Source organism: Lycium barbarum, chromosome 5, assembly GCF_019175385.1.
Source record: "Lycium barbarum isolate Lr01 chromosome 5, ASM1917538v2, whole genome shotgun sequence".
Classification (NCBI taxonomy): Eukaryota; Viridiplantae; Streptophyta; class Magnoliopsida; order Solanales; family Solanaceae; genus Lycium; species Lycium barbarum.
Genome location: NC_083341.1, coordinates 134598712 through 134618895, shown reverse-complemented (window position 1 = coordinate 134618895; position 20184 = coordinate 134598712). Strand labels below are relative to the sequence as shown.

At 36.2% G+C, this 20184-nt stretch overlaps 3 protein-coding genes across 3 annotated transcripts; 1 reads left to right on the top strand and 2 right to left on the bottom strand.

The window, feature by feature from the left end:
• Positions 1-3853, bottom strand: LOC132639858 (uncharacterized). The gene is made up of 4 exons (XM_060356251.1): positions 3421-3853; positions 3108-3266; positions 2893-3014; positions 1-183 (listed from the first exon to the last, which is right to left on the bottom strand). Exons 1-4 carry the CDS (start codon positions 3851-3853, stop codon positions 1-3), a joined length of 897 nt encoding a protein of 298 aa, XP_060212234.1.
• A 4639-nt stretch (positions 3854-8492) lies between these two features.
• On the top strand, positions 8493-13093 carry LOC132642770 (LEAF RUST 10 DISEASE-RESISTANCE LOCUS RECEPTOR-LIKE PROTEIN KINASE-like 2.7). Its single transcript, XM_060359814.1, has 4 exons — positions 8493-9234; positions 9630-9668; positions 11265-12406; positions 12853-13093. The coding sequence occupies exons 1-4, from the start codon at positions 8598-8600 to the stop codon at positions 12874-12876; spliced, it is 1842 nt and encodes a 613-aa protein (XP_060215797.1). The 5' UTR covers positions 8493-8597; the 3' UTR covers positions 12877-13093.
• Positions 13094-15369: 2276 nt separating this feature from the next.
• On the bottom strand, positions 15370-19551 carry LOC132639857 (uncharacterized). Its single transcript, XM_060356250.1, has 6 exons — positions 18048-19551; positions 17313-17929; positions 16773-17056; positions 16566-16710; positions 16295-16386; positions 15370-16162 (listed from the first exon to the last, which is right to left on the bottom strand). The coding sequence occupies exons 1-6, from the start codon at positions 19549-19551 to the stop codon at positions 15370-15372; spliced, it is 3435 nt and encodes a 1144-aa protein (XP_060212233.1).
• Between the last annotated feature and the right edge of the window lie 633 nt (positions 19552-20184).

Genomic DNA, 20184 nt, shown 5'->3' with positions numbered 1-20184 from the left:
TTATTGCAATGACTCTTTTTGTTGGTTCTTATCGGTCAAGCATCTAGTTCCATCTGCGGGAAATTGATGGAGAGCAACCTGAACAGTTGTACCAGAGTCGTCGCGCGATAATGCATCGTATGTATTTTTCATTATTTGTTGCGTGATCTTTGGATTACCAGGACTCCTATTAAAATGATCCAGCTGCAGTTTTCCAGTATTCAACAGAGGTGCAAAAGCATTTTGAATAGATAAATGTTACACCTTGGAAAATTCCCCGTTAACGTACAGTGAATAGGCTAAAGAAGAGCACGACATATACGATGATTTGATAAGTAAGAGATAACATTTGATGATCCTAATCGAGGTTCAAAGACATTTGATGTACTGGAAGAAGGTTGTTAAGGAAAGCAAAGGATATGTTGCGCGTCGGGCAAGAATTATGAACGACGAGTTAACGATGGCTGAAAGATGTTTCAGAGATGAGTGATAACATCCCTTAGATTGGTATTGAGGTGTTAAACAAGTGTCAAGAAGATTCCATGAGGATTGGAGATCAAACGAGTCAACGAGAAAGAGTTCAGATGAACTGGGCATTATACAGCCCAACATACTGGCCGTATAATTAGCCCAGAATGTCATGCCTCACTGGACCAAACATACGGCCCGAATAAAATGTACGAACCGTATGTTGGTCCGTATATCTCGGTCGGGACAGATTTAAGTGGTTAATATAAGGACCCCTCTCTCATTATTTCATTTCATTTTTCCACTCTCCCCTCCTCAAGAAACCTCTAGAACACTCTCTATTATTCATCCACAAGAAACAAAGGGAAAACCATGATCAACTACACCAAATTCATAAAATCAAGTGTAGAAACCTAATAAAGGTTCATCTACACTAAGAAAACTCAAGGGAAGTGAGTTAGGGTTTTGGTGCAAGAAGAGAAGTTCCACTCAAGGGTTGTTCATCCATCATCTAAGGTGAGTTTTATGATTATTCTTGGTTATTTAAGGTGTTGAAAGTTAAAAACACTTGGATGTAGAAAGATATAGGAAATGGGCCATAAATGAGTGAATAGTGCCATTGTTGGGTGAAGGTTTGGATTGAATTATGAATGTTGGTATGTTGTGGTTGTAAGTATATTGTGAATGACATTTAGACCATGGAATAAGTATTATATATGAGAAAACGCAATAGCGAACTATAATCACAATTATGGAGAAATTGAAGAGGAATTGTGAAATGCGGATAATGTAGATAAATGATGATCGTTGTCTATTATATTGTGAATGTTGTTATGAATGTTTGGGAGTTGATATAGAATATGGGAAAATTTATATAAACAAAGGAAATGCTGCCCAATTTTTTTAGCTTTAGTAATCACGTTTAAGTAATCGATTAGCTAATGTTCATGCGACTTCTCTTGAAGGTAGAAATGTGGGCCTTGAAGGAGAACAAGCAAGCGATATATTAGTTAAACGAAAAAGGTATGTGAGGCTAGTCCTTTCTTTCTATTGCATGAATCTGATGGTATGATCTTTCCTTTTCTCCGTGAATCCTCTATCTCGGAAAACTAATAACCTATGTTCATGAATAGCCATATGAGATGAGAGATGCATTATGAGTTCAATAATGATGATGATGAGTTAAGTATAAAGATTCTAGAGTTCATGATATGATGTTCCTATAACTCTAATGATGTCGTATGTTGTATACACTCACCTCATACATTATTTCCTTCAAGGTGAGGCAGAATACCATTAAGTTATTGATGTCATTCATTGTATCCACTCACCTTATATATTATTTCCTTCAAGGTGAGGCAGAGTACCATACAGTTAATGATGTCGTTTACTGTACACACTCACCTTATATACTACTTCCTTCTAGGTGAGGCAGAATACTTATAAATGTTCCATAATGGAATCGGGAGTTCACGACCTTAAGTCACCTCGATAAAGTATAGCTATCTTTGAGTTATTATACATGCATTATGACGAGTATATGTTGATGATATTACACCGTGCCTATATGGACGGGCAGACACACCACTGCAGTGGGCAGCTTATACCCCGGACGCGGGAGGCCTGGACGCAGGTTAATTATTATCACACCGTACCTATATGGATGGGTAGCTTATACTTATACACTTATGCATACATGACGACGATGCCGATTATGAAGTAAGCCAGCATGTATTATTTCTTTATGATGGACAGTCAGTTACAGTTGCTCCTTATTTGATGCTTCCTTTATCTCCTTGACATGTTATTATTACTTATGCCTCTCATACTCAGTACAATGTTCGTACTGACGTCCGTTTTCTTTGGACGCTGTGTTCATGCCCATAGGTAGACAGAGAGGTGATCTTGATCCAGACTCGTAGGAGCTAGTAGCTGATTGAGAGCACTCCATTGTTCCGAAGGTGCCTTTGACTATTCTTTTGTGTATATATGTATATTTTGGGCACGACGGGGTCCTGTCCCGTCCCTATGTCTAGCACTCTAGTAGAGGCTCGTAGATACGCAGTTGTGGGTTATATGGTCTCACGAGGTTACTATTGTGTGTGTGTATATATATATATATATATATATATATATATATATATATATATGATACTATTTTGATAGCCGAAAGGCTTATGTCTATAAAAGTATTTATGCTCTCAAAAGATTTTTTTTTTTTTTTTTTTATGATTTGAGTATGAATTTGATAAAAGGGCGTTTAATGAGTATGATGAGTAGTAGAACAAGTGGTGCTCGGTGGTTAGCCCCGGGTACCCCTCGCGGCCCCTAATAGGGTCATGACAATAAATTTACCTTAGGATCGGCACGCAATTGTATCTTCTCAGTCGCACCTTTTTCACGACCCGGAGACTTACTTCAACTAGCCGAATTTTTGTGTGCAACCACTGTCCAATTCCCCGTTGCATTATCATTTTCATATTTCAAACCATGGTGCCTGAAAATTTCAGCATCTTCTATATCACTTATAACAGTTGGATTCTGCCCCGAATCAACTAGCGACGCTCCTGCAACATTCACAATTTTTTGTTACTGCAATATCTCTCCCGTTTGGGGAACTAGAGCTAACTCTCGATCCCCTGAATTTTCTACAATTGTACCCGTTCCAATATCACCTATAGCATCACTTGTTTCTACAGTTGTTCGCTGCCCAGCTTCAACATTCGATGCACCGCTCTTTGCAGGGTTCTTTTGGCCCTCAACATCACCTTGTGTGTCTGTATTATCGATGATTTCATTCTTCCCTGTAGGTATATCCTCTGTAGGAACAACAATTTTAGCTAATTGTCTCTTGGCATTCAAGTAGGCTCTTGCATCACCTTGGAGTTTTTCAAACAAAGCCCCTCTTTCTCCGACGCATCAACACTTTCTTTTGTTCAACTAGCTTTTTTCCCAATAGCCCACGACATTTACGATCATCATGTCCTTGGTGCTTAAAATGATTGCAATAAAGTGGTAAATTGTCATAGACGACCTCCTGGAGCTCCTCTACGACCTTACCAATTTTTCCATCAACATATTGTAACCTCACATGATCCGGATGCATGTCCAAAAGGTCTAAGATAACTTTAACCCTAGCCGTGCTAGGTCTGGATCGAACTTGATTTGCCTTGTCAATGGCAATTGGTTTCCCAACTGCCGCTGCAATGGACATTAACGCTCTCCTAGCAAATAATTCTGGTGGCAGATTTGGCAAAGAAATCCATACCGCTGCCCTAGATGTCTCTTCCTTAGGGTTATAGCCAATACTCCATGGAAAAATCCTAAATTGATGTTCCTTCCCGTTGAAAGGAAAATAATTCACGATCCTAGATAATGAAGCCACGAAGTCTTCATACTGATCCATCCTCAAAAGAAGTTGCCTTGGAGCAAGCAAACCAATTAAACAATGACCTTTAATGCCAAAGTTTTTTGGCAATATTGTCCGCAACACTTGCAAATCCGACGCTCCTAGGGATAGTTTCACTTTTATTGCTTGATGGAGTCCCTCCTCTTAGCAAATTCTTCACGTTCCTCCATTGTAAATTGTAAAGTTGGTGTTCCATGAACAAGTTCACTAGGTTTTAGTAACGTTTTTGTTAGAGATGTGGTTGTTCGGTTTTGATCTAAGCGTGAAGCATAAGATAGTTGTTTAGTAGGATTGGGGCCGCTATCCTTAGGATTTTGAGAGGGCTCTCCCACAGCCAAAGGCTGGGGAGAGACAGCGGCAGCCATGGATGTCCTAACTCGCCATCGAGAGAGAAGAGAGAGAAGAGAGTGACAGCCTTGAAAATTATTTTTATTACATAGGGGGTAGGGGAAGGGAAATAGGGACGGGAATTATAATGTGGGTATTCGAACCCTCACCAACAAGGAGAAAGTTTAGGTGGCCAACCAACTGAGCTATTAGATCCCTTTATTTGAGGATTACTTACAGTTTGTGCTTCATATAGGTACAATATGCTGAATTAAAGTACACTTATTATGTACGTATATAATAAATTTATAATGCATAGATGATGGCCATAACAAATGGCAAGAGTTTGATAACATGAAATCTCATTTGACGCATACACAATATATATAGTTTAATTCTCAATTACGCGCACACACACTAAATGATACTGAATAGTCGTATACTGCGCCCGAGGATTGAAAAAAGAAAAGAAAAAACTAATAGAGTGCGTCAATTGGAAAAGAAAGAAAGTTCTGTGAGGGTATAAACTTTACCCCAATTCGATGTCTACGTTAAATTACAGGAGTACTAATTATCATAATTAAATCATACTTTAAGAGAAAAATGTGTATTTATCAACCATGATTTTGTGATAATGAAAGCATATGGAAGACATATGCCTTTGTAGATACTGAGTTAGCGTAAACACTAGGAATGTGTTTGGTATGGAGAAAATGTTTTCGAATTTTCTTATATTTCGCTGGTGAAATGTTTTGGAAAATATTTTTTTAAGGGAAACAAGTCCCTTTTAATTATCATGAAAATGACTTCCTTAGTAATTAGGGAAAACAAATTACATAAATGACTTTTCAAGTTCATTGTCTTCTCCGACCCCAACCCCCACCTCTTGCCACTACTTAATCCCAGTGTTATAATTCTAACATCATAATCTCAAGAGACAATTAGTTTTCGTTAGTAGTATAAGGTTTGACATAATAACTTTGATAAGAATCACTAAAAATTTAACCTTATCATCGGTAAATCATTATACCAATTAGGGGTGTACATGGACCGGATTGGTTCGGAATAACCAAACCAATTGCATCGGTTTTTTAAATTTATACACCAAACCAAACCAATAAAATTCGGGTTTTTCAGCATCGGGTTTTTTCGGGTTTTTCGGGTTTTTTTGCGGAATAGTCTTGATACAAAACATATAACATTTAGTTCAAATATTTCTTTAGCCCTAGTAAAATACAACTATACAATTAAGGTGTTTCATAAGAAAATAACACAAAATGTGAGAAGAGTGATGACATTGTATTAAAATATTCAACAAAAGATAATAAAATCGGTTAAAACAAATATTGCTAATTAATAAGCCATAAAGAAAATGACCATAATCTAAAAATTACTAAGTCATGCTAAAATAAGTACGGCTAATAAATATTAATTACATGACAAGAATTTTTTTTATGTATTTTCACTCTCTAAACCAATTATGCAAAACTAAAGAATAGATATCCAACATTATTGTCATTCCTAGTGGTAAATTGAATTTCTTTTGTTAGTATTAGTGTTGAGTTGGTTTTGTTTTGGACTTTATAAGAGTTACTAATATCCATAGGATATAAAACTTATTGACATTCAAAATTCTAAGTTCAAGCTTGAATAAAATGATAATAGATAAAAAACTACGAAAAAATTTAAGAAATATTTATAAATTACATTACAAATAAATATTTTTATGTATAAAATATTTTAAAAATTGAATACATGTAATGTCGGGTTGGTTTGGTTCGGTTTGACTTTTTTTAGCTAAAACCAAACCAAACCAATTATGATCGGGTTTTTTTAAAACACCAAACCAAGTCAAACCAAACTACTAGTCGGGTTTTTTTCTCAATTTGACTCGATTTATCCGTTTGGTACGGTTTATCGATTTACTTTGTACACCCCTACAGTAAATATAGACGAAGTTTAAATTTAACAAAATAATCCAATATCCAAAAAAACGTGTATTGGGAAGTTCTTTGCTCCTTGCGGGTCTGCTTCTTGTTGTCAAGTCATTTCTGTGTAAATGCTGGAGACTTTCGTGTAAACGAGTTATTTATAAATAATTTTCACTTTAGTACTTAATATTGTTTACATTTCACTTTACCTCCTCAAATTTTTGGTTGAGAGAAAATTATGAATGGTGTATATTGCTGAATCAGAAATTTCAGTATTTAATTAATTTCTTCATAAAAGTCATCATATGTCACAACCCAACTCCTAAGGGAGCCATGAGTTACCACTAGGTCCACCCTGTATCTAACTAAAACACAGCCTAAAAAATGACAAGTACTCGTGAGTGACAAAAGGTTGCAATACAAAATCAAACGGGAAAATAATGTTATTACTTTGTGAAATGGTTTAAATTTGGTCCGTCAATAGTTGGATTAAAAAATACCTAGTTATACAAGATTGGTCCATATATTACTACTATATATAAGGGCAAACTTAGGGACTTTTGTAGTCCTCACAAGAATTTCCATTTTTTTTTAAAATTTTTTAATTAATTACTTTTAGGTCCTAATCTTATTTATTTAAGTCAGATTTTTTTTTTTGTTTTCAAGGTCTACTTTTCAAAAGCTATCGAACCTCCTACCTCATTTTTCATGTTCTTTGGTTTTCTGTTTGGTGCTCGATATCCGCATTTGAGCTCAATTAATCCAGATAATTTGCACTGTATCGTGCCCATTCGGGGGAACCGCTCCCTCCAAAGATTTTTTCCATATCCATGTTCGAACCCCTAATTCCTAATTAAGGGAGGAGCAGCTCCATCCGCTGTACAAGTTAAATTATGTATTTGTCTTAAAAGTTCATTAACTATGTATAGATTATTTATTTAGAACTAAATAACTTCAGAAAATTAGGATACATAGCTTATAAATGTCAAATTCTAGCTCCGCATTTGATTTGAAGTAAATAATTTCATCAAAATGAAAGTTAAAATATTAAAGAAGTAGAATGAAAGTTTTGCTTTCATATATTGAAAATATACTTATATGAAATTTAATTATTACTAACGTAATTATCCACTTGTGGGACTACAATGGGTATATGGTTATTGTTGTTGTACACTTGTACTAAAACAAATTATATTTCTTTAATTAAAATATCTACTTTTATATCTTGAGTTTGGGTCCGGGCTGAGCACGGGCCTCACATAACAAGTCTTATATCATAAAAGGCGGAAGCTTTCATACGAATGAACATTTTTAAAAGGGAAAATAATCAAAATTTCCCTTGAACTCACGAGATAGTCCAAATTTGCTTTTGAACTTTGCGAAATTTTGCAGATTTCATTTTTCTTAGCCACCATACATCATCGCTCTAAGTCGATCACCACCGTTACAATTGATTATCTTTACTATCAAAAACACTATTTGAATACTTTCATTACTCTCCATCACTTCATTCGATGATACTCACAGAAAGAACACACGAAAATCATCCCATTCAAACAATCTCTTTCGCACTTTCATCTTTACTATTTTCTCCCGTCACCATTTTATCTTTGCCGTAAAACCACTGTTGGAAAATATGAATAAAGAACATTGGATTGGAGGCTTGAAACACGTACGAAACACTTTCCTAAAAATGATATTTGCTCCCTCTCCTCTGCCAGATTGCTATGGAATTTATACAAGTAGTTTTAGTGGATATGACAAGCCTTTGAATTTCTGCACCAAGCAAATAGTGAAGGAATTCTATAGGAAAGCAAAAATTTGAACTTGATCTTTTGAAATTGGAAAAGAAGAAATATTTGCAAAAGGTTTGAGAAGAAGAAAAGTTACTTTGCAGAGAAAGAAAAGTTATTCTACAAAGTAACGTTGAATTGCTTTATATAGAAAATATTTAATAACCAACACATTCTTTAATAAAAGACACATCCTTTCACTAAATATTTAAATTTAAAATAATAATTATTATAATTATATTTAAACAAATCCCAACAACCACATACCTTGACCTCCACAGTATTGCTGCAGTGTGAACCATTTCGCATCGTTCAAGGCATATTTCACCTTTTCCCTCGTAGAAAATGTCACGCATAGGAAAGTTTTCGCCGTTAGTTAACAAACACATATTTGGAACTATCTTGTAACGATAAAAGTACATTTGACCTCTGGAAAACTTGAACCTTTCCCAAAATCAAAATATACAGCTCAATTGTTGGCCCCTCCTTTTGCTCCCTGCCCTTAGTTGGTGTCTAGTCGTTTCTTTGCTGTCTTGCAGATGGCCCCAGTTGACTTATTACGTAGACCCAATCAACTCATCAGTCCATCACGTAAATGCTATAGCTTCTCTACATAAAAATAAATCAATTGTCGCTCTAAACCGATCACCACCATTATTCACTTATTTCTTTATTTGCTTGTTCATCAAAATGGAAATCTACCTATCCCTTCTCATAGTCTCATTCTTCTTCCTCATTATACCAAAAAAATCCTATTGTGTTGATCCAAGATATGAAGCATGTAATAAACCCCAAACATGTGGAGCTGAAAAGAGCCTAGAAATAAAATTTCCCTTTTACATTAAAAACCAACGACCCTCTTACTGTGGCCTTAAAGATTTCGCACTAGCTTGTAACGATGACTCAGGTTATCCAATTCTCCAAATACGTAACCAAAACTACAGCGTAAATCAAATTATTTACGCTAAACAGATTGACGTGTCTGTTACTGAATCGTTTGATAATCGGAAGAACAATAGTCACCAAAGTTCGTCGAGTTCTAGTAGTTGCACAGAAGGTTATAATGAATATGGTCATTATGTTCGTCAATGTTCTAGTCAGAGCAACGCTTCGATCTCTATCGACGATAACCACAGGTCTCGATCATCTAATGGAACTTTGTCATTATTGGAGTTTTATCCGGACATGTGGTCTGAAGCAAATTGCAGTGTTTGTGAACAAAGTGGCGGGGTTTGTGGTTCTGTTAGTGGTGACACAAATGGATTTACGTGTTACTGCAAAGATATGTCACATACTCAACGTTGTAATGTTACTATTACATCTCCAGGTAAGTGTTACTCTGTTTAACTTTAATTTCTTTAACTTGTTTTAAATTAACCATCTTACAAGTGAATAAAGTGGAAGTAGTTAGTATGCTGGTTACCAGCTTACCTTTACTACTACAGTTATTGTCTTATTGACGTCCCTAATGTTGTTACTATCATTGTTTTGATAAGTTGATGCAATTATTTTCTTTTCCAAAGACAACTTAATGCATTTATCAATGTTCTCTTTTAGAAATTTAAAATTTATACCAAATAGCAAATATGGTAGTATCGAAACCATAGTTGAAGTGCTTAAAATCGGATCTTTACAAAGTATGATTTTGAGTGCTTATGTCTTTCTTCTTCTTGGCAATTTCAATCTCTAACTCACATTGACAATAGACATACTGTAATGCAGGGCACAAAAGGAGGAGGGTCTTGATGATAATTCTAATAGGTGAGTCTAGCAGCTTGGCCTTTTTTATAGCATTGGCGTGTGTCTGCAGGGGCGGACCTGGGGGGATGCAAGGGTTTGTCAAAAAATTACACTATATATACAAGATAAAAATTATTTTTTATGTATATATAGTAGATGTTGAATCCTCTTTTTTTTTCCCCCGTATTATTACTAGTTTCTCTATATATTGAATTCCCTTAGGGTGTAATTGGGTGTAATTACACTGTTTGACTTGTTTGTTTGACCAGATAATTACACAGTTAGGTGGGAATTGGGTGTAATTGAGAGGGTGTAATTACACTCTCCAATTTTCAAGGGAGAACTGAGAATTGGGTGTAATTACACTTTGTAATTACAGGGTTACTTTTTAGTTTATTTCTTGTTTATTTTATTTTATTTTAATTTATTTTCTTTTTTAATTTATTTTTTATTTCTATTATTTATTTTAATTTAATTTCTTTTATTTTCTAATTTCTTTTAATTTATATTATTTAATTTCTTTTTTTTTTACTTTTTAATCATTTGCATTTTTTAAAATATATTTTTCTTTTTATAGAATTTATATTTCATTTCCTTTCTTCTCATTCCCAGCCTTTACTTCTTGTGGTTCCATGTAATTGCTCGTATTTTTTTTATTTTTTATTTTATTCATTTAGCATAACCATGTTAATATTCTAATTTTTGAAACTACATCTCTTAATATTAGAAAGAATGAGTCATTAGCAAACTTGGCATATAAAAAGTGACGTTATTAAAGTAGCATTTCATTGTGAATGAGGTTATTGACTTATATTTTTCCTTTCCTTTGAATTATAGAACTATTTACTTCTGTTAAGTTGAAACTTACCTATGTAACGTTAGAATTTGACATAAGAGTATTATGTTAAAAATATTCTTTCGGATTTTGAATTTAGGTTATATTTTAGATTTTAAAAATATTTGCTTTAGTACTATTGTCTTGTTATTTCACATTGCATGTTGTTTATTTTTCACTTACAGTTGATATAATTATTGTCAAACATTTGAATAGTATTATGGCATTATATTTATAAATATTCTTTTTTTGTCGAACATCCAATCCCATGATGTTCTCACAAAAAAGGTATGCTTTTAATTTTTATAATCAATTAAAATTTAAATATTATTAATTTGAAATTATATATTAATTATTTTTTACAATATTAATTACAAATATATGATTATTAATTAACATATTTTCAAGAAACAATGTGTTATTAAATAACTAATCTAATATCATTTATAAAGACACATTTTTTTAAATATTATTTTAATTTTTTTATAATTAAATTTTAGTTTTAAATTAAACTAACTGTGTAATTACACTTGTGCAACCAAACAGCACGCTTGTAATTACACTGTAATTACATTATGACAAACAAACACGTCGTTGTAATTACAATACTGTGTAATTAATAGGCTGTGTAATTACTAGGGTAGTAATTACACCAATGCCAATTACTAGGTGGCTTTCCAAACAGGCTCTTAGTGAAAATTCTGACTCTGCCACTGTTACTGTTACTGTTACGTGTATTTCCTTTCTTGAAATTGACCTAGTAAACCCATTGCTTAATGCAGCAATCCTAATTGTGCTGGCGATAACAGTCGTCGTCCTGTTTTGTTGCTTCAAGAGGCTGCATAAACACAGAAAACGCGGAAACGAGGTTAAAGACTCTCTGGAGAAGTTTCCTAGGCATAGTCACAATGTCAATGATGATGATGATAAATCTTCCTCCTTGGAGATCTCTAGGCTCATAACTCCGAGAGGGTTTCGCGTCTTAGATATCGAGAAAATGACTAATAACTTGGCGGAAAAGCTCGGTGTAGGAGGCTTTGGCACTGTGTATAAAGGAACGTTAGACGATGAAACTCCTGTAGCTGTCAAGATACTGAACAGATCAGATGCTGCTGCTAAAACATCGTTTCACCGTGAAGTTATAAGTATCAGCAAAACTTCTCATATTAACGTCGTTGGACTTGTTGGTTACTGTTCCGAAGGTACCATGAGAGCGTTGATTTATGAATTCATGCCTAATGGATCGTTAAGCCAGTTGACAAAAGATTGTCATTTACTGGGATGGGATCCATTGTTGCAGATTACGTTGGGAGTAGCTCAAGGGCTTGAATACTTGCACCAATTCTGCCAAAGCAGAATAGTCCACCTCGACATTAAGCCACACAACATTCTTCTCGACAAAGACTTCCGCCCAAAAATCTCTGATTTCGGGCTTGCTAGGCTATGTTCATACACAGAGGCCAGTGAATTGATTCTCTCAAACAAATTTGGAACGCCAGGTTATATGCCTCCCGAGTTATTGTACAGAGCAAATGCAGGGGGCGTATCTCACAATTCCGATGTCCATTCTTATGGAATAACAGTTTTGAATATGGTAAAGCAGAAGAAAAGCCTCGATAACACACTTGACGAGGAAACAGACTATTGTGATGTTATAGTCGACATATTTCATCAGAATGAAAATAACATTGATCGTGTTCGAAGTAAGGTGGAGTATGAAAGTGTGAAGAAGATGATAGTGGTCGGCTTGAAATGCATTCAAGCTCGTCCTAAGGATCGACCATCAATGACCGAGGTGATAAGCATCTTAATAGCAAGCAATGTAGAGGCAATGCGACTCCCAAATATACCTTCCCTTTATCCTTCTCAGCAACTTCCTAAGGTTGATGTTTGCGACAATGGGATTTCCAATACTAATGATCAGGTACCGGATTCTCCTTCTGTTCAATCTTATCGAGTAACGTGAGAACAATATAAGCCTAAGAAAAATGGATAAAAGAGTTAAATAAGATGTGATTACTCATACCTTGTGCAAGTATATATGTTTTTCAAGAGCCTTGGGCTATATACACAAGTATTTCAAGAAATGAAGCCAAACAAAAAAATTTAAACAAATTAACATAAACAGACTTCAAAATGAAATAGGAGTGCTCTAAGGAATGCTCTTTCTTCATATCTTTCCATCTTCTAGTAGCAAAACTTTCAATTTTTTAGATCTTTAATCTACTTTACAGCCTCTTCTTCTTTCAATCTTTCCATCAAGCAAATGAATGGACTTTGAATTCCATAAAGCATGGTTTAGTCAGAAGTTATGTATGTTTTAATTGTTTTCTGTCCACTAAGTCTTGCTGTTTGAAACTATAATTACAGGATACTATACGTGAAGCTCAGTAGAATTGTTCGTTTTCTTCAGATGATAATTGATGTTGGTTGGAAACTACTGGCAAGTTATTAGAGATTGAAGAGATTTCTTTTGTGGGAAATAATGAGAGATTCTTGATGTATATATTTAAGCTTTGCAATTGACATTCAGAGCATGACTTGCTGTGAGCTCTGGAGCTTGTTGTTGTGTATTTGAAATTTATTGATTTGACTTTTTCGGACTCACATATGACCGTCCCATTAAGGGGGTAAAGCCCTATCCATCAAGGAGTTCTCCACTCCTAGGGGTCAAGCTAAGCTCAAAACCCTATTTTAATAGAACCGGTCTTATTCTCCGAACAATCAGAATTTTATACTTTAGTTGGATCCTCGCTGTCTCCTAATTGAGTTTGTGTAGGTAAATGTTGCCTAACGAGCCGATAGTAGTACAGTGTGTCATGTGTGCGGGACGGAGTAAAAGAACTTAGGATCGTATATCTCTCCCTTAACGATTGGGATTAGGCAATGTCGATTGCAGGAAACCACTGGTTAAGTGTGCAGCGAATCTAACTATCCCATAACATTTCTTGGTGACAATTACTTCTAATATCTTTTTTTTTTCTTTCCACCCGGTGTCCGGTACCCGCATTAGAGCCCGACTATATTCGGATTCGCGTCACGTAGGGCCTCATTTTGGGCGGGAGGGGGGGGGGGGGGGGGACGCTCCCTACCAAGGATTTTTTCATACCCATGGCTCGAACCCGAAATCTCTGATTAAGGGAGGAGCAGCCCCACATCCTTTGATGGTTACTTCTACTATCATTTACACTCTTGTTTCATATTGTTGTATCCGAATATTTCATAATGCATCAAGTTGTATTTTATTGTATTGTTTTATATAGTATTATGTGGATAAAATATTTGGATAGACAGTATTATTTACTGTGGTTGAATAACTTTTTCTTTTTCTTTTTTGGTTTAACTGTATCGTATTGTACAATAATTGATATGCTTACTAAAATATTCTAAATTGTTGTGGATATTAAACTTATCATCAATTACTTGTAAAAATATTTTAAAACAATTATGTTCTGTGAATATAATCCAGCTATTAAATTCATGCTACTCATATGAAATTAGTTAAATACACACGTTAACACTAGTAACAACAATAATTAGCCCACACCTTAAATCATTTATGATCAGTTTCAGTTTGACTGTGCATAAGTAGAGAACCAAATAATTAGTAAGCAAGCAACATGTGCTACTGAAAAGCTCATTCGTTTGGATTGTGCTTTTTCTACGATTTTAGGTTTAACATTTTCAGTATGATGACGGTGCATAAGTTTAGAGCTATGCATTGTATTGCTCAGAAATTACTACACACCAGTAGGGGCGGAGTTAGGAGCGGAAGGGTTCAGTCGAACCTTTTGTATGCCGAAAAATTATATTATATATAAAGGTTAGTAATTTTCTTTATATATTTAATAAATGTTGAATTTCCTCCGCTTCTTCACATGCTTACTTCAATATATTGTGAATTTCTTTATGAAAATTCTAACTTCGCAACTGCTCGCCAGAACCACTAGCATTCAAGGGATTATGACAAGCAGAATTTCTTTCAGAAATTATTGCGCATGTGCGCAATATTGAACATTTCGTTAATTTTATTTTCTAAGCAATTAACATATAATTTAATGATCTTTTGTTGATACAAAATATAATTTTGTGACTTTTTTTTTTTTTTGGTAATTAAACTTTCCATTAATCACCAAAGCTGAGCAGTACAAATCAGTAGCAAGTTATACACATCTTGCTAACAGTCTTTAGCTAAACACAAGAGCTAGGCTAGAATATAAGATTGTGAAATAAATGTTGAAATCTAGGGGAAGCTCTAACACATACTACATAGACGATCTCTTTTGCTATTCTGTCCCAACTTCTGCTTTGTTTCTCAAAGATTCTCATGTTCCTCTCAGTCCAGATGGCATGAATAACTTCTGTGCATAGCATCTTGATAGCTTGAGCCTTCATAGATCTGCCTTTTGTCATATTAACTAACCATTGTTGATGTTGCTCCCAGTTAGCTGGAGGATAAGGTTGCATTCACATCCACTGTAATACCTTATTCCACAAAGCTCTACTATAGTCACATTGCACAAAGAGATGCTCTCTAGATTCATCGTAGGTCTGGCATAAACAACATTTAGGCTCCACCTGAATTCCCCATTTCTCTAGCCTGTCGGTGGTGAGCAGCTTGCCCATAAAGTGCAGCCAAGTGATGAAGATTGCCTTTGGCCTAGCTGCGTTTTGGAACACCAAGCATTTCCAAGGAACAGGGGGCCTGGTTTGCAGAGAATGATAATAAATTTGCCTGATCAAACATTTACCGGGGTGAAGCTACATCTGATTAACTAGTTCCCTAGCTTCAAATATCTTCCTGATCATCCAACAGGCTTGTTTTGGCACTGGTACACTTTGGAGAGATTGGTTCCTTATGTAGTATGTGTGGATCCATCTAATCCACTACTTATCTTGTTTGTGCTCAATATCCCACCATTGTTTAGCTATTGTTGCTCTATTCCACAAGTACAGGTTAGTAATATTCAAGCCACCTACACTCTTAGGCATGCAGACTCTCTCCCATGCGACAAGCGCTTTTTTAGTGATAGTACCAGACCCAGACCATAAGTAACTCCTATAGTGAGCTTCTAGCAACTTCAAGACCTTAGCAGGAAATATGAACAGCTGGGCCCAAAAGGCTTGAATACCAAAAAGAACTGATTTAATAAGCTGTATTCTCCCAGCATATGACAATTTCCTAGCTGTCCAGGATGAGATCCTGGCTGTTATCCTTGACAAAAGAGGTTGCCATTGTATAAGGGAAATTTTTTGTGTAGAGAGAGGCACACCTAAGTATTTGAAGGGAAGTGTGCCATGAGAGTAGCCCAAACGACTAAGTATGCTTTCCCGGTCTGCCTGTTTTACTCCACCAAAGTAAACTGAACTTTTCCCCAAATTTTCCTGTAACCCAGAAGCTTGGGAGAAGATAGTAAAGTATTTATGCATTACAGAGACAGATGGCAGGTCTCCTCTAGTGAACAGTAGCAGGTCGTCTGCAAAACACAAGTGACTCAATCCCAACTTTGCACACTTAGGGTGGAACTGGAACTCCTTAATATCTATGAGGCCATTGAGCATCCTGCTAAGGTATTCCATACCAATAGCAAAAAGGAAAGGTGACATCGGGTTACCTTGCCTTAGCCCTCTAGCTGCTTCAAATGGTACAGTGGGTTCTCCATTAATGATGATACTGTAACTAACAGTAGAAATACACTCCAGGACCCAAGTGATGTATTTGGTAGGAAACCCAAGTTCCTCCATGACCTACTTTAGATACACCCATTCTATAAAGTCGTAAGCCTTTTGTAGATCTATTTTTATCATGCACCTTGGAGACACATGTTTTCTATTGTATCCTTGAACTAACTCATGAGCTAGTACAATATTGTCCCCCAGTTTTCTGCCTGGTATAAACCCAGCCTGAGTTTCACAGATTATAGTACTCATCACTTTTTGCATCCTATTAGCCAAGATCTTAGAAATCAACTTGTACATGACAGTGCAACAAGCAATAGGTCTACACTCTCTTATAGTGGTAGGGTGCTCAGTTTTAGGGATTAAAGTAATAGAGGTGCAGTTAATAGGTTTGTACATTGTACCTTGCTGAAGAAATCTAGAACAGCCTCTATAACATCTTGTTTCACAGTGTTCCAGGATTTTTTGAAGAAAACTGCATTGTAACCGTCAATTCCTGGAGCTTTGTCATCTCCAATGGCCTTCAGACTTGTTGTAATTTCATCTTCACTAACAGGTGCACATAACATAAGTCTTTGTTGTTGAGACAAATAGGCCCCCTCTGCATAGACTTTTTGCTAACTGCTGGCACATTTGGATTAGATGACCCCGTCAAACTCTTGTAGAAACTTATCACCTCTTCCTTAATCTCTGTAGGTTCAGTCAAGGTGTGTCCCTTCAAGGAGGTAAGTGTAGATATTTGCTTCCTTTGGTTCCTTTCTTTCAGGACAGCTGAGAAGTATTTAGAATTAGTGTCCCCCAGTTTAATCCACTGTGCCCTAGACTTCTGCCTAAGGGCACTTTCTTCCACTTGAGACCACTTTTCCAGGTCATGTATAGTACTCTTTTCCTGATTCTGCAAGCTATCAGTCCATTAGGTTCGCATTTGAGTTTGGATATCTGCTAATACAGTCCTTGCATTCTCTATTTTCTGCCTTACAAACTTAAATTCATTGTTGTTCATTCAGCCTTCTCAACTGAGGTTTCAATGCTTTTAGTTTCAACCAAACCTTTTCCATCTTCCTTGACACCCAGGTCTGCTCCTAGTGTTCTTGCACTAATTTCTGGAAATCTTGGTGTTCCGCCCAGATATTAAAGAATCTAAAAGGAACCTTAATATTCCTTTGAAGAGTAGTTAATGTCAGCAACATAGGTGTGTGATCTGAGATTCCAGGCAGTTCATACTCTAAGGTCACTTGTCCCCAAGTCATCATCCATTCATAGTTGCCCAAAGCTCTGTCTAATCTGCTACAAACTCTGTCACTTCCATATTGCTTGTTAGTCCAAGTATAGTAGTCTCCTTTCCAGGGCAACTCATTTAGGTGGATGTCTTGCAAACAATCAGCAAAGTCTCTAGTGTCAGCAAATTGGACAGGAATATTACTCAATCTGTCCTGGGGGTACAATAAAGCATTGAAATCCCCACATATAATCCATGGTGTATTAATACCTTGAGCTATGTCTTTAAGTTGTCCCCATAATGTTTTCCTCTGGTCAATGGTATTAAGCCCGTAGATGACAGTTAAATGACAATCAATATTGGTACTATTCTGTACTTGGCAATGAATCAGCTGTTCTTCCTCTCTTAATGTTGCAACTGTGAACTGGTTAGTATCCCAAATTACCCAAATCCTTCCATTGCTAGCAGAAGTATAATTATATAAGTGCCCCCACCCATGAGCTATACTTTGTAGGATACTATTTGCCTTATGTTGCTTCACCCTAGTTTCTATCAACCCAGCCAGTTTGATGTTTTTATTAACTAATACTTTCTTCACTTCCTTCTGCTTATGTCTCTTATTTACTCCTCTAATATTCCAAAACAGCTAAGTCATGCTAATTTTTACCTCCCTTATCAGGAGGAATAACTGTTGTAGAGCCACTTACACTCATGGCATTAGTATGCTTCTGTTTCCTAGCAGCTGAAGTCAAAGCTGGAAATTCTGTCCCATTCAGCTCAAGGTTACAGTTGGATGCAGCATTATCATTCATACGAGCTTTGCCATTGTTTCCCCGAACCACTTCATATGTCTTAGGACTGATCTGACACTGTAGAGTCCCAAAATTTATCCCTTGCTTACCATTACCATCCTTGTCAGGCGTTACATGTTTTACTAGCTCAGTTTGTTGAGGTTGGCTGCCCACTTCATAGATTACCTGGTGGTCTTCTTTTTGAGGCTGGGTGGTAATATGCTGGATAGGACCCTTAGAAATCCAAACTTGAGCTTGTTTTTTGTATCCACCCCTTCTCTTTAGTTTAGGGTGTGGTTTCACTGCAGGTTTATGTGCACACTTATGACCAATAGTTTGGCATTTTTCGCAGAACATGGGTCTCCATTCATAAGTAACAGCCTGAGAAAAAATTCTCCCACTGGGTTCCACCACTGGAATTTTATCAGGCAAAGGTTTAGTAATGTTGACTTCAATGAGCATCCTAGCAAAGGAGACTCTAGTATCCTTTGCTGTACATTCATCAACAAACATAGGGGTGCCTATGGAGGTAGCAAGTCTACTGAGGGAATTAACACCCCAAAAGTTCATGGGCAACTGTGGGAATTTGACCCACAAAGGAATTTCAGTGGGGAATTCCTTGGTGAATTCGAAATCTGGTGTCCATGGTTTGAGGATTAATGGCCTATAGTTTATAGTATACGGTCCAGCATATAAAATTTCGTGTAGATCCTCAATACTCTGGAATTTAACAATAAAATATCCATCCTCATGGAGGTATATCTCAGGATCAGCAACTGTATTCCAGGTTTGAGCGACAAATCTACACATGTTATTGTAACCAGGACACTCGCCTAGCGAATAGATGATTAGGGCACACTTCCATTTTGCTGTTTCTCTGTTGACTTCCTCCTTTTCCAATTGAACCACGATTTTCCCGTCTATAATTTGAGGTGGGATGTAGTTTAGGGTTAACCCATTCTCAGCCGATCTGTTCTTCTTGAACAAGTTCACCCATGGTTCCTCTAGAGGATTCTCATTAGTCGTTTCCAATTCTTCCACATTCGCCGCAGTATTCACCGGAATTGGTATATGGTTTTGCACTTTTGGCGTCAGATTTCCCTGAATCTCCTTGGGTGTGGCCATAGCTGCACTCAGTTCTAGTTGGCGACTTGCCATCGTAGTTCTCGAGGTTGACCCCACCTCAGAGATGCTATGTTGGTCTGAGACTTGCGGTGCTGCTGCCTGCTCATTTCCCAAGTTTTCCGGTGTACTCGGTTCCGTCGTACCCACAGAGTTCACAAACGTAGCTAGGGATACCTTCCTTGGTCGGCCTCGTCCACGTCCCGCTTGTGCTTCCTGTTGTCCTTTACCTTTACCTTTGCCACGTCCTCTCGCCATGCTTATCTCACCGCCGTTAGTTAGCTACCGTACGCCGGCCTTCATTGAGAGAACCAAGATGCTGATTTTGGTTTACTTTAGTTAGTTGGATTACTTTTAAAGTATAACTAATTTTGTGACTTTACAAATATAAAAAGTAATAGTAAACATGCGTGAAATTAACCTGAAGGCAACCAATACTGAGGGGACGTTTGGTTTAAGTATAAAAAGAAGGGATTAATATCAATATAAAATCTCACATAAGATGCACTGTGTTTGATCGAGAAATATAAATAATTAATCATCTCAACATAAAAATCCGTATAAAATACTACTACCGCTCCGTCCCAATTCAAGTGTCTTATTTTTTTTTAATTTGTTCAAAAAAGAGTGCATATTTCTATATTTAGTAAGTTGACAATTCAAACATCCTACATGATAAGTTTATAATCATCACAAGATTCAAATAACTTTTTTCTACTTTACACATCTTTAATTTAAGATCACAAGATTTAAAAGTCTCCCTTTATTTTTTAAATTTCGTGTCAAGTTAAACTAAGACAACTAAATTGGGACGGAGTGAGTACAATGTTTTATTGGTAGTAAAAATAGTACCTGATTAACTTATGTGGGAAACTATATATTATTTTATGC

Coding starts and splice junctions, on each gene's coding strand:
- LOC132642770 (XM_060359814.1), top strand. CDS start 8,598: ATGGAAATCTACCTATCCCTTCTCATAGTCTCATTCTTCTTCCTCATT. Junction 9,669..11,264: donor CTTGATGATAATTCTAATAG/GTGAGTCTAGCA, acceptor TGCTTAATGCAG/CAATCCTAATTGTGCTGGCG. Junction 12,407..12,852: donor TTTCCAATACTAATGATCAG/GTACCGGATTCT, acceptor CTATAATTACAG/GATACTATACGTGAAGCTCA.
- LOC132639857 (XM_060356250.1), bottom strand. CDS start 19,551: ATGGCGAGAGGACGTGGCAAAGGTAAAGGTAAAGGACAACAGGAAGCA. Junction 16,711..16,772: donor GTGCCAGCAGTTAGCAAAAA/GTCTATGCAGAG, acceptor TGCACCTGTTAG/TGAAGATGAAATTACAACAA. Junction 16,387..16,565: donor TTCTAGATTTCTTCAGCAAG/GTACAATGTACA, acceptor TGTGAAACTCAG/GCTGGGTTTATACCAGGCAG.
- LOC132639858 (XM_060356251.1), bottom strand. CDS start 3,853: ATGGATCAGTATGAAGACTTCGTGGCTTCATTATCTAGGATCGTGAAT. Junction 3,267..3,420: donor GCACCAAGGACATGATGATC/GTAAATGTCGTG, acceptor TTGTTCCTACAG/AGGATATACCTACAGGGAAG. Junction 184..2,892: donor CAACGGGGAATTGGACAGTG/GTTGCACACAAA, acceptor GGAAAACTGCAG/CTGGATCATTTTAATAGGAG.